Genomic DNA, 12,748 nt, shown 5'->3' with positions numbered 1-12,748 from the left:
AGAACTCCTACCAAGACTGAGGTACTCTCTCTGTCAGAGAGAGATGTAGCTATACCAATGTAAGTTTTGAGTGTAGACCAGCCCTAATTTAAATAACTGTTGTTTGCCGCCATACGACCTAGTTGTTGATTGCATCAAATCTCACAGGCTAACGACTATAAGGCCTGGTTTGTATTGGAAAGGATGTTCTCCAAGGAAAACCCAGGGTTATGCTGAAGGTTGCACTGCTGATTTAGCAGGTGGCATTCTCCCTTGACTTTGGCGTTAGGCGAAAATGTGTTCCTGGAGTGCTGATCCCATTTCACTCTTTGCAAAAATAGAAGTGTTAATTCCAATGTCCTGACAAAACTGCAGTTTAAAATGTAACTTCTGATCAAAACCTTTCTTCTCCTTTGTAGCTTCATGTTGCATATGGTGGGATACTTCACTTCCTGTGCTGTTGCTGTTATCTGTTTGAATAGCTGATGTATTGATGCTATAAAAAAGCAATAACATGATCTGATTTTATTCTCATTAGAGGCTCTCCCTCTCTCAAAAATTAGACTTCTCTAAGGTGACCCATGATACAGAACTTTTTCTCTTGAAAAGCCAAAAAAAGAGCCGCTATAATATACTGAAATCCAATTTTCTAGCTTTGTCAACCCATCAAGAACAATTCCATAATGGAGAATTTGTATTTGGAATATGAGAATTGCCAGTGTGTTGGTTCACAATAGTCCATCTGATGACAAATTCTGAGCAATGACCAGTACCTAATACTTCAGAAGAAGATGAACTTTTTTAGTTGACCTGACCAGTTGTGGAATGTTTTACACCTGGGGCAGAGGAATTTCTCTATGCCCCTGGCAGTCGTTCAGATTGCATGAGATTGGTGTTTGTCTCTTTTCCTGCCAGCCCCAGTGCTGGCAAAGAAAATACAGTTTAAAAACTCTTATTAGCACTCCTGGAATAATGCTTAACTTTGCTCAGCCTAGATTTAGTGTCTTAATGAGCAATTTGTTTTATACGTGTTTTTGATCAGAGGTTTGTTGGGGTTTTTTTAACCCCTGGCTTTCTTCTCAGGGCACAGATGGAGCCTGGCTCTGCAGTCGGAGCTCTGTGTGCTCAGAGTATTGGTGAGCCTGGCACACAGATGACTCTGAAAACCTTCCACTTCGCTGGTGTTGCCTCAATGAACATCACTCTGGGTGTTCCTAGAATCAAAGAAATTATTAATGCCTCCAAAGCAATCAGGTACTGAAACCTTTTTTTTATTTCTCTGCTTTAGTGAGAAGTGATTAACCTGCAGCCCAAAGTAGGATCTGTCTTACAGGAATATGAGAGGCTTACACTGTCAAATATCCAAACAAGATGAACTAGGTTACTCATCAAATTTATATCTTAATTGGCAGAAAATCACATATTTCATTCCATCCAAATAATGACTTTTCTAGTGGCCAAAACACAAGGTTAGGTGTTCATTTCCTTTGAAACATTCACTTAAAGACGACAGACTGTCAAGAGATTAGTCTACATCAGATGAGTCTAGCTCAAGCAGTAGTTAAAGCACTTGAATATTTCTGATGTGCAACTGGAGCCATATTTAAGCACTGCTACAGTAAACTAAGCCATAAAAACTTACTATAACCTCTTGGAGTATGTTTACGTTGGTGTTTGAATTCCAATAACTGTCTTTATTCCTTCAAGCTTGAGATATTTAAAGAATAATTTTCGTAGAGATTGTCAGTTTGGGGGTACTATTATTTCCTAGCAAGCAGCAGTCTTTTACAGCCTGTCCTATTTGTCCCTATAGTGAATGGTAGTTGAGACAGTCCACAGACGCTAGGATGTACAGAAAGCTGCTATTTTATAATCTAGCTAGTAAATTTTATAGCTGTGTCTTATTCTGCGTAGCACACCTATTATCACAGCACACTTGGACAAGGATGATGATTCTGATTTTGCCCGTCTGGTTAAGGGAAGAATTGAGAAAACCCTATTAGGAGAGGTAGGAAAATCTTCACTGTTGGTACTAGATTAAATTTAAAAACTCTAGTCTGTATTATTGCAGACTCTTTGTAGTGGACAGTAACCATTCTGAGGGAGATTCTAACTATTACATATTGATCTGTAACTTACAGATTTCCGAGTACATTGAAGAAGTGTTTCTTCCTGATGATTGCTTTATACTGGTCAAGCTCTCTCTGGAGCGGATTAGACTGCTGAGACTAGAGGTGAGTTTTTCAGATCTTGCTGACTGTACTACTTGGAAAACCAGAACAAGCAGTGGTCCCTTCCTCCACACCAGTTGATGCCCTTTTCAGAGATGTCAATGAAACAAGGTAGTTAAAGAGCAAATGGAAAGTGCCATCCACAGGATGTCCATATAAGGTTTACAACTCCATTTAGTACTCAAAGTTGACATTTCAGAACATTGCCTAGAGCTGGGAATAGCACAGGCAAGCAGTGTTGAGGTTTCCTGACCTATTTAACTTCAGGATTTATTCAATAGAACAACTAAGTTTCACAGATTTATGGTCATCTTGTAAGTAGACCATTGCTAAAATTATTTTCTCTTGAGCTTTTCGCTAGGAACAAATCTTCTGAGGTGAATGGCTGTTGTGCTATGTGGCCTTCAGAATGCAAGTTTAGTTTTGTGAGACAAGGTGCGTGAGGTAGTCGTCATGCTGTCTGCGAGAGTCTGTCTCGGGGCAGACTATCGAAAACAGGGCGGACAACCCAAACTGGTGGTATGCTCTATAATTAGATTTTACAAGCTGGACTTAGTGATTAAATGGTCACGTACACCAAAAATCACACACTGTTCAGGTTGCTTCCAATTGCAAGAGACCAGTCACTTACCCCAGATCTTACACAAAAGACAGCATATGCAGCCAGTCCTGTAACAAACTATCTAAAGGTTTATTAACTAGAAAAAGAAATAAAAGTTGTTTACAAGTTAAAGCAAGCAAACCTACACAAATGAGTTCCTAAACATGATTCCTAAAGATGATACAGATGTGATAATCTGTCATTTCAAAATGTCTTTCAGGGTGGACCCTGGGGATCTCTGCCTCTGTTTAATGTCTCTGCCCCTATGGTTAAAACAGCAAAGAGATGACAAATTTTCATGTGACCATGTTTTATCTCTTACATTTGGCCTTCCAGTCCATGAGACAAACCCCCTTGTACATAGCATTTCCAAGGCCATAGGGCCATTGACCAATCCTTTGTACTATGATGATTCTTAATGGCCCGTTGAATCTTGATAGGCCTCCTTACTGTGTGTGGGAGATGATTCCCGTGCGTGGGTTCATAAGTTCAGAGCAAACATTTTCAAAGTTATAAAGCAATATGTACATATTTCTTTACAGCATGGGGTACAGACATTACAAGTGAGAAATGCTTGCAAGTTGCTGCATGCATTAGAGTCTAAACACTAAATATATTCTGGTAAGACTAAGACCTGTTTTGAACAAAACTAACGTACAGGTGAGCTGGTTTGGTTTCCAGCTATGAGTTTGTCAGTTCTTAGCTAATGCCTACAGCCTTGGCCAGAGCTGGCAGGTGGCTTACCAGCATCACAGTAATATCTTTATTATTCACCCACCTTGTGTGTCTAATATCCTGGGACCGACACAACTGCAGTAACACGGCAAACAGTTTAGTTCTGTGTCATATTCAATAAAAGTTCACCCTTATACAACGCTTCAGTGAGACTGAAGTGGCATCTGGGCCTGTGTGGAGCATCTGCACAGGGGCACATTTCACTCTGAGAGCCATTTTGTGATGATCTGCAAGCATTCCGTTTGTTAGCCCCATGCAGCTGTGATAGTATCCTGGTTGATTAGTGGAGCAGAAATCTGATTTCTGCATGGCTGAAAGATTTAAAATAGTTAAAGGACATATTTTAATATTGAAGGAATCATTTTGCCACAGGTGAATGCAGAGACTGTGCGATATTCTATCTGCACTTCTAAGCTAAGAGTGAAGCCTGGGGATGTTGCCGTTCATGGAGAGGCAGTTGTCTGTGTGACCCCTCGTGAGAATAGTAAGAGTTCAATGTATTATGTCTTGCAATCCCTGAAAGAAGAGCTACCAAAGGTAAGTAAATCTCTTCCTTTTGCAATTGGTAACTGCTTCAATTTGTATGAGGGAAATACTTGTGTTCTAGATTGTATTGAGTGTCAGTATGGTCTAGCTGTCTGAGTCCAGAACTCCTCGGTTTTAATGCCAGCAATGCTTTACATTTCCTGTCTCTTTCCCCCTATATAAAATGGAGATTGTAATATTTTTCTTACAACATTCTTACAAAGTATGTTTGATCATAAGACATTTAGAAGCTGGAAAGTGCTATTTGAGTACCAAATTTTCTACCACTTAAAAATAGGGCAGATTTTGAAAGGAGCCCATAATAAAATCTGTCAAATGCATTGCCAAGCTTATGTGTGCGGATCAAGTCTAGTTTAGGTTTAAACGTAGTTGCAAACAAAAACCTGTAACTGACAGGGTGCATGCTGAGTGTCATATAGAGGAAGAGGCAGAGATCTGTGGTACGTCTGATTTTCTGGACCCCCTAGATGTGGGGGCAGAGAAGACTAGTTATAAAACAGCAATGTGGTGAATGCCCCTCTTACATGTCTCTCTGGAGCATTCAACACACTAGAAATCAGACACTAATATTTATTTTTTAATGTTCAGACCACTGTATAAAAGTGGAGTTTTTAGATAGCTTTGAGGACTTGATTTAAAGCTTTAGATGTAAGTGTTCTCACGTTGTCTATTTAAAGCTGCATGGACAGGACAAGTTGAGTTTATACAACTTCTTACTTTGAAAAGATTGTAGTGCAAGGTATCCCAGAGGTATCTCGAGCTGTCATTCACATTGATGAGCAGAGTGGCAAGGAGAAATACAAACTTCTGGTGGAAGGTGATAACCTACGAGCTGTCATGGCCACCCATGGAGTCAAAGGAACTAAGACCACTTCTAACAACACTTATGAGGTAATGCTCAAGTGTGTGTTATCACTACTTGTGGCTGCATCTTGATTCCTACTTATGCTCATTTACAGACAGTTAATGCAATTTACAACTGATCACTTCTACTTTCACAAGTAACCTGTCAGTGTGTGTATTATCATAAAAGGCTAATTCAGCTGCCAACTTCAATTACTTTTAATGAGCAAATGTTTTTATTAATTCAGGATCTCTTAAAAAAAAAAAAAAAAAGTGGTGGGTTGGTAGAATGTGCATCCCAGGAAAATCACTTCAGATTTTTCTAGTTAGATCACTAAGAAAATCTTTGGTCCCATGTGCAAGCAAAGAAATGTTTCAGCGGTCCAAGCACTTCACCTCTTCAATTTATCCGTGATCTCTCTCCTAGGTAGAGAAAACACTAGGGATTGAAGCTGCTCGAACAACCATTATCAATGAGATTCAGTACACAATGGTAAACCATGGTATGAGCATTGACAGGAGGCATGTTATGCTGCTATCAGATCTGATGACATACAAGGTTTGTGCTACGTTCTTTTTGGTCTCTTTACCCAAACTAACTTTATAGAGTCAATAGAAGAGCTTTCAGCTGAGGAGTATTAATAGGCTATATACTGAAGTAACTGCTAATCACACTAATTAAGCCCCATGACTGAGTTGTTATCTAAAATTTAAATGGTGACTTAATCCATAATTGGAGAACAGCATGTTTGAAGAGCTTCATTTAGAGGTTGTGGCTGTCTTTATTTCACCCTGGAGGTCAACTCATTGGCACTTGACAATAAAGAGCCTAGGGTTCGTGTGGGCACCCAAGCATGTGCACCGCTGTGTATATCTGTTCATATATTTGAAAGCACAGCAGCTGTGCTTCATAGCAGAGGGCAGGGTAGAGTCCTTGCAAATGGAAGAAGATTACATAATGGACTAGAGTTCTAGCACTTGCCATTTTGATGCAATGTCAGTACTCCTCAGGGAAGGAAAATAGCTATTCACCTCCATGATAATGTATATTGACTATAACCGAGCTGTATTTGTGTTAATGTACATAATGGAGCAAATCCTTTCCCATATGTCAAGCTAGAGTACAGGAGTTTAACGCAGGGGAACTTTGCCCTCAGGGAAAGCAGCTAAGGAATTGTAGCTTTTCCTTGTTTCCCGAAGCTGCAGGGCAGTTACTGTTGCACCTTTGGGACTGTAATAGCTTTTGTGCTGATTGTGGCACCTTTCCAAAATTTTGTCTGCTGCAAGCTCACAGCCCCACTTTCCACTTCATTGGAGAAGGGGGCACAGACTACAGTGTTGGTAAGCTTGTCAGGTTTCCAACATCCACTTCTTTCCCTTACCCTTCTGTCCCATGTATCAGAACTGTACTAGCTCCATTACATCAAGGTGTGCTGTAGCAACATGAGTTAGAAACAGGATTAGATCTAATATGTTTACATTAGGTGGATTTTCTAAAGTGACTAAAATGGAGGATTTGCATTATCCAGTCATTTTACACTTGGAGTCAGATTTATCGGCCAACAATAATTGACAGTCTCCGCTAAGTTCTTTATAGCAGCCTTCTAATAGCCTCCACAAAGATGGGGTTTGTTTTGTTTTGAAGTGGTTGATTAATAGTTGAACATTTTTCTGTCATCCATATGCCTTTTTTGATTCACATCTTTTCCAGTTTTGTTGACATCATAAAGTTTCAAGCGATTTATAGCTGATCCTACGGTCTGTGAATAAATGTGTTTTGGTTTTATTTAAACTACCAAAGCTTTAACCTTCAAAAGACTTAAGCATGAAGCAGCAGAACAGAGGCTACACTTCAGACTCTAGACTTTTGTTCAATACTGTTAAAATAAACTATATATTTTGTCGTATCCACTTACTTTGATTCTTCAGTAAATTTAACTGAACCCCTGGAACCATTACTGTCTTTTTATGTTTCTGCATTGATCCAGGGTGAAGTCCTGGGCATTACTAGGTTTGGGCTGGCAAAAATGAAGGAAAGTGTGTTAATGCTGGCTTCTTTTGAAAAGACTGCAGACCATCTGTTTGATGCTGCCTACTTTGGGCAGAAGGATTCTGTGTGTGGTAGGTATTGTCGGTTAGACTGAAGCATGCAGTATTCACTTATCTGCAAAACACCCTTAAAGTGTGTGTGTGTGTGTATGTTGCCCGCCTGCCAAAGCTTTCAGTGTGCCTCCCAAAATACTAAAATGAATCTAGGTCATATGCTAGATGCTTCAGAAATGGGGCTGGATAAAACAACTTGTTCCCAGAAGTCTGACAGACACTACCCTGGGGACCACATCCAGTTCCCATCCAAAGGTGTTAATCAGTTGGAGCCCTGCCTGTGCTGCTGGGGATTAAATTTGTCCCTTGGGATTTTTTTCCCCTTAACTAAATGAAATAGCAGGAAATTAGTCCCTCTCCTTAATTACCTATCAAGAGCAGTGTTTTTGTATTCACTCTACAAGTTTTGTTCACTATTACTAAGACCTAAAGCAGATTAAGGGAAATAGTTCCCTGTTTTGTTTTTAGGCTTGCTTTTTGTTTGTATTTTAAAGTGCTGAACATATCCGTGGTACTTAGAATAATGAATAATTATGATGGGTTTTATCAACTGCAACAAGAAAACCCAGAAGGCCAAGGGGCTTGAACTCTTAGGCCATGGGGATAAACAAGGTATAAAATTCTAGCGAGAACTGTTGTTCAAACTGATAAAAGCTTTTTAGTTCACCTTCAAAATGTACATGCATATTTCTAGGCTTATAAATTACTGAACTAATATCAGTTGCAGCTTTCTCTTATTCCACTGAACAGATGAAAGGCACAAACTGACTAAAACTAAAATGTAAAAAAGCTGATGCAGTTCTCTAGATCAACTGTATCTTGGTAGTTAAATATTTGAGTTTTGTCATTTGATTGTATATCCTTTTCATCCCTACATTTTAAATTCTCATGCATACTCTGTACATGATTAGAAATCTGTTTATTCCCATTCATTTTCCCCATCCAATTTTAGTTCACATTTAAAAAAAAAAATTTTTTTTAATGGACAGTTATCTACTCAGTTAAGCTGAGGAGTTGGGGAGGCAGGCAGATTTCATTACAACTCTATTTATCTTGACTACATGTTAGTTCAGAGCCTAGCATAGTGGAGCTGTTATCCTTCATTGGGGTTTCTGGGTGCTACTGAAATATAAAAATACTAATATAACAGAGGCTTCATTTGGGATGTGTTGAAAATATAGAGCTGAATCCATTGACTGCTTTGTGGATAGAAATGCTTGTGAATAGATAGAGATCGTTTGGAAAGCTTGGCATGGGTAGTCCATATTTTAAGATCTGTGTCTCTTTCTAGCCATCTGTGCCTCCCTTGTGATTGACTTTTATTAATGTTTGTTTTTCTTTGCTGTGACTGTGGTTAAAGCAAAGGTCTTAAGATGAACTTGCTCCGTCCTGAATGATATGGAAAAGGAAATGTTTGCTCCAAGTCCCCTCTGTGACTGAGTTGGTTGCCCTCTCCCTCAATCAAGACTGTACTAAGGTCCTTTTCATGCTACCCTCTTCATGTAACAGTTTAGTTCAAATAAGGAAATGGGATGGACAAACACAGAATTGTCTTATTTCCAAATGTAAAGAGGTAGTATTGTCAGTTTTTCTTACAGGCAGGCTGTGCACAATCACATGTCCATAAGAGTAGGAAATATAGGTACATCGTCATTTTGGTTCGAAGGGCACACGTTATTGCTCTTCATTACTTGAATTATTGTAGTGTGTTGGGTCTCCAGTCATAAGCCAGGATCCCATAGTGTTAGGCTATAGAAACTCAGAACAAAAATACAGTCCCTGCTCCAAGGAGCCAACAATCCAAGTAGAGACAAAACACTTTTTATTTTCATGTGTAGTAGCTGAAATCTTTGAACATATAGTAATTTGAAAAGCAGTGTTCTAGGAGTACATATCTAAAACACAGTAATACAGCACATTGCTGAAAAGGTAGGAAATAACGTTTTGCATGTACACATGTATTGCATGCATTGCATGGACTTCCAAACCATATATTAACTGACACATCAAAGGCACTGGGGCTCACTTGAGGGCTAAATCCATGGCAAGATTGATAACTTTCAACACATGCACTTCTGAGTCATCAAAATGCAAAAAAAATTAATCAAAACAGCTAAAGTGGTGAGAAACTCCAGACTTCATTTCATTTGAAAATCTGTCAGCCAAAGAGAACTTTACCAGACTACACACAAGCCTTGCCGCTGTGACAAGTCAACATGCAGGATATATTCCCAGCAGAGTTTGGTTCATACCTAACAATAGGCAGTGCCTTGTCCACTGTAAATTCCAGTGTCAGACAGAAAGCTATAAATCCATTTTATAACTGAAGCTCTTTCACTGCTGATGGTTGGCAAACGTGTTTAGCAAGGGGGGGAAAAAATGCATTGGTTGTGATGAGTATCTTGCTTAACTGTGTCTGGTGGAGAGAGCTTTTGACATGTTTAGCTTTATATGTAAGGTTCGAACAAGGTTTTGCTGTGGGGACTTCTACAGAGGGGAATCAGCAGAACAAGTAATTTTGGAAACCTTTTAGTCACTTAACCCTGTTTTTTTTTCTCTTCTAGGTGTTTCTGAGTGTATCATCATGGGAATTCCGATGAACATTGGAACAGGACTCTTCAAACTGCTGCACAAAGCAGACAAGGAGTCGACCCCTCCTAGGAGGCCCCTTATTTTTGATAACGAATTTCATATTCCACTTATCACATAGGAGCTAGGCGCACCAATGGTATAAAGCTTAGTGTTTTTACTACACTCATCTCAAAATAAGTGTGAGCTGTGACTTGGTAAGTGAAATATTGTCACAGGAGTTGGGCAGTTGTTCACTAGTTGTTGATACAGACTTTTAAAGGAGATACTCGTCTATACATTGAAGTAGAAATTGGTCTAAAATGAATGTCGGTTGACTATGCTTAGTTGCTAATATGCAAGGATTTTCCATGCTACAAATATGAAAAGATGCAACACACTGGCTGGAAGACAACTGGAGGAATTGTTAAATTACTTAAATTAAATACTCCCAAAGCTTGGTGGATGCGGTGTAGTAGGAATTGACTTTCTATTTCCTATGTCATCTCAAATAAAAACATCTATTTTCTGACAGATACACTCAACTTCTTGGTGTTGGGAGTTGAGGTGTTTTGAATACAAAGCACAGGTGCGGTGACATTGGTGCCTTCAGAACTGGAAGTTTTTGGACTGCTACCACTAGAGGGTCACTAGTAGAACTGGTTAAATGACTACAAAAGACGCATATAAGGCGGTTACAGCTAAGAATTAGATGTTAAAGCATTAGGATACCAGAGGAATGCAAGCTTTCAATCTAATAATTTCTTTACAAAAGAAATATAATTGCTATTAGGTTTTACAAGATGTGTTGGTCCATGCAACATGAAAAAGCAGTGTAAGCAATTTACAAGAAAAGAGCTTTTTGCTCAAGGAGACAATATGTCCTTTGTGCTGAACCTAATTGAGATTGGCAAAATGCTGAAGTAAGACATTATTAAATAGTGGCAGAAATATACTGCCTTTTTGCCTGAAAATCATCTCTGCAGTCTCTTTCCCTTAAGGTTTATCGCTGCATTATGGAGCTTGACAAGAGATGTAACCTTGTTTCAGGTGTTCTCATGACAAGGCTAAAGAAAAGTCAAGTAGCATGTGGTGGTTTGTCAGTAGATGTTGATTGCAGTGCGGGATAGTAGAAGGTACTACTTTTATCGGGGATTTTTTTCCCCCAAAGAGCGGGTGATTATTGCTGTATATCCATGGTCTGCTGGTCTGTAGACATGAAGACTTCCTGTAAGCAAAATCCTGGTAACACCACTGAGTAGTCAGAAAAATTAATATAAACTGAATAACTTCTCTGGGTTTACACTAAACTTTCGAAAGTGGGGGCAGCGGAACATGAGAGAGGGGTGTATATAAAACACATGCACTGTGTGTGAGGTTGTAGTACTAGATCTAGAAGATAAGTTATACAGTGTGCATCTTAGAAATCTGATGCTTTGTAGTATATGAATAACCATTCGGATTCTTGCAGTGTGGCAGGCTATTGTACCTTGAATGTTCTCGCAGTGCTGTCGAAGGTTTTAGTTTGCTTTTATCAGTACGACTGAGCTATTTTCTCTGTTCAGATTTGACAAAGATTTGTTCAACACACTGATCTCTGAATATGGGTAGGGTGTATGTGGAAATGGCCTTTTAATGGGAGCTGCAGAAGTCACATCTGCAGTTCCTAAAGATGAGGAATGAGCACTCCAAGGTTGCATTGAATGCCCAATTCACACCACCTTGTTCCTCACCCAAACGCAGAGATACGTATTAGTAAAAGTATAAGAGGACCAGACTTTGGGAGGCATATACCAGAAGACCAACTCACTTATATTTTGCTTGTGTAATGTCAGTGACTGAATATTGCCATTGTTAATAGAAAACAATGCTGTCAGATTTCTGCGCAAAACTGTGCCTTTTGTATTATCATTTCCATAAACTCTCCTTATACTATATTATTATTTTGTGCTGTATTTTCTTCCTAAAGAGTCTGTTCCAGTTAGATTTAATGGAGGTTACAAAATGTGAAGCAAAGCTGGCATTAAAGTTTGAGAGAAGGCTTTTGTGTACAAGGATGATACACAGCTAACTTTTTTCATGGTATAGCAAGTGTTATAGTTCTGAAATTGTAAGCATGTGGCAGCCTTATTTTTGTAAATGTCTCATAAGTCAGCCAAGGTTCTTTGAACTTTTTTTTTTAAATGAGTGAAGTAGAAAAGTCATCTTTCATGTTTGGTAATGAAAACTGAAATATTATTGTTTAATACTAGTTAGAACAATGCCTTACTCTCCCTTTAACTCATTGGAGTAATCTTCAGTCTGAAAATACACGAAAACTGTTCAATATAAATACAATATTCCTGAATGTACACCGGTGATACAGGGGGAAAAATTAACTTTTAAGAACTGTTTTTTGTTTGGTTTTTGTTTGTTTGGTAAGCAATATTGCCTGGAAGCAAGCACAGCAAATTTGCTTCAAATAGCTTCGTAACTTGGGTCAGAATGGAAAGGAACAGGATAGCCTTCAGAGCAGTCTCCTTAACTTCTAAGGTTAAGATTGTACAATCATGAACTGAAGCCAGCTCAATGTCTAACCTGCCGCGTGCCTGGGTGCATCCAGATGTGACTTGGTCTCTGGGACGGGGTGCATGTGCACTTGGATTTTTATTACATTTCATGGCTAATAGAACGATACAATGCTGTGTTAAGAGAAGATAAGCCCTTTTGTCTGTAGAGTCTGAGATGAAGCAGTGATTTCTGTATATGGAGGAGGATGTATTAAAAAAAGAGAAGACCTAGATGAAATGTTATATATTGCTACCCTAAAATATGAATCTGTGGTTTTTGAGTGAGCTACTGAGACATATCTAATGTAGGTTCAGGCAAGGTAAAAAGAGGACAGATTTGGAGGCCTACAAATCACTAGTGTGGAAATTGGTACTAAACTCATTACAAGCCACTCTTAAATATTTTTGGGAAGCAGTAGCAAAATGCAACCTGCAGAGTAAACTTACATACTTCAGTTGGATGGCCCTCTTGCAGACCAGTAGATCTATATCAAATTATTTGGGGGGGAGGGGTATTATTTTAAGGATGTGATTAAGACACAAATTGAGAGATAATAAACTTCTCCTTGCTACAGATAAATACTTGAGTGTAG

General features: G+C 38.9%; 1 protein-coding gene across 2 annotated transcripts in view; it reads left to right on the top strand.

Moving 5' to 3' along the window:
- The window catches only part of POLR3A (RNA polymerase III subunit A), a 49,887-nt gene extending 37,405 nt beyond the window's left edge, over positions 1-12,482 (top strand). For both annotated transcript variants that reach the window (XM_074958661.1, XM_074958662.1), the window contains 8 exons: positions 1,063-1,233; positions 1,894-1,987; positions 2,121-2,213; positions 3,919-4,083; positions 4,819-4,983; positions 5,363-5,494; positions 6,924-7,056; positions 9,603-12,482. In XM_074958661.1, the coding sequence (XP_074814762.1) occupies positions 1,063-1,233; positions 1,894-1,987; positions 2,121-2,213; positions 3,919-4,083; positions 4,819-4,983; positions 5,363-5,494; positions 6,924-7,056; positions 9,603-9,748 (1,099 nt within the window). In that variant the 3' untranslated portion in view covers positions 9,749-12,482. The remainder of the gene's footprint in view (positions 1-1,062; positions 1,234-1,893; positions 1,988-2,120; positions 2,214-3,918; positions 4,084-4,818; positions 4,984-5,362; positions 5,495-6,923; positions 7,057-9,602) is intronic.
- Positions 12,483-12,748: the final 266 nt, after the last annotated feature.

Source organism: Natator depressus, chromosome 7 (genome assembly GCF_965152275.1).
Source record: "Natator depressus isolate rNatDep1 chromosome 7, rNatDep2.hap1, whole genome shotgun sequence".
NCBI classification, from domain to species: domain Eukaryota; kingdom Metazoa; phylum Chordata; order Testudines; family Cheloniidae; genus Natator; species Natator depressus.
Note: the sequence above shows the minus strand (reverse complement) of the source record. Positions and strands in the feature narration are given on the sequence as shown.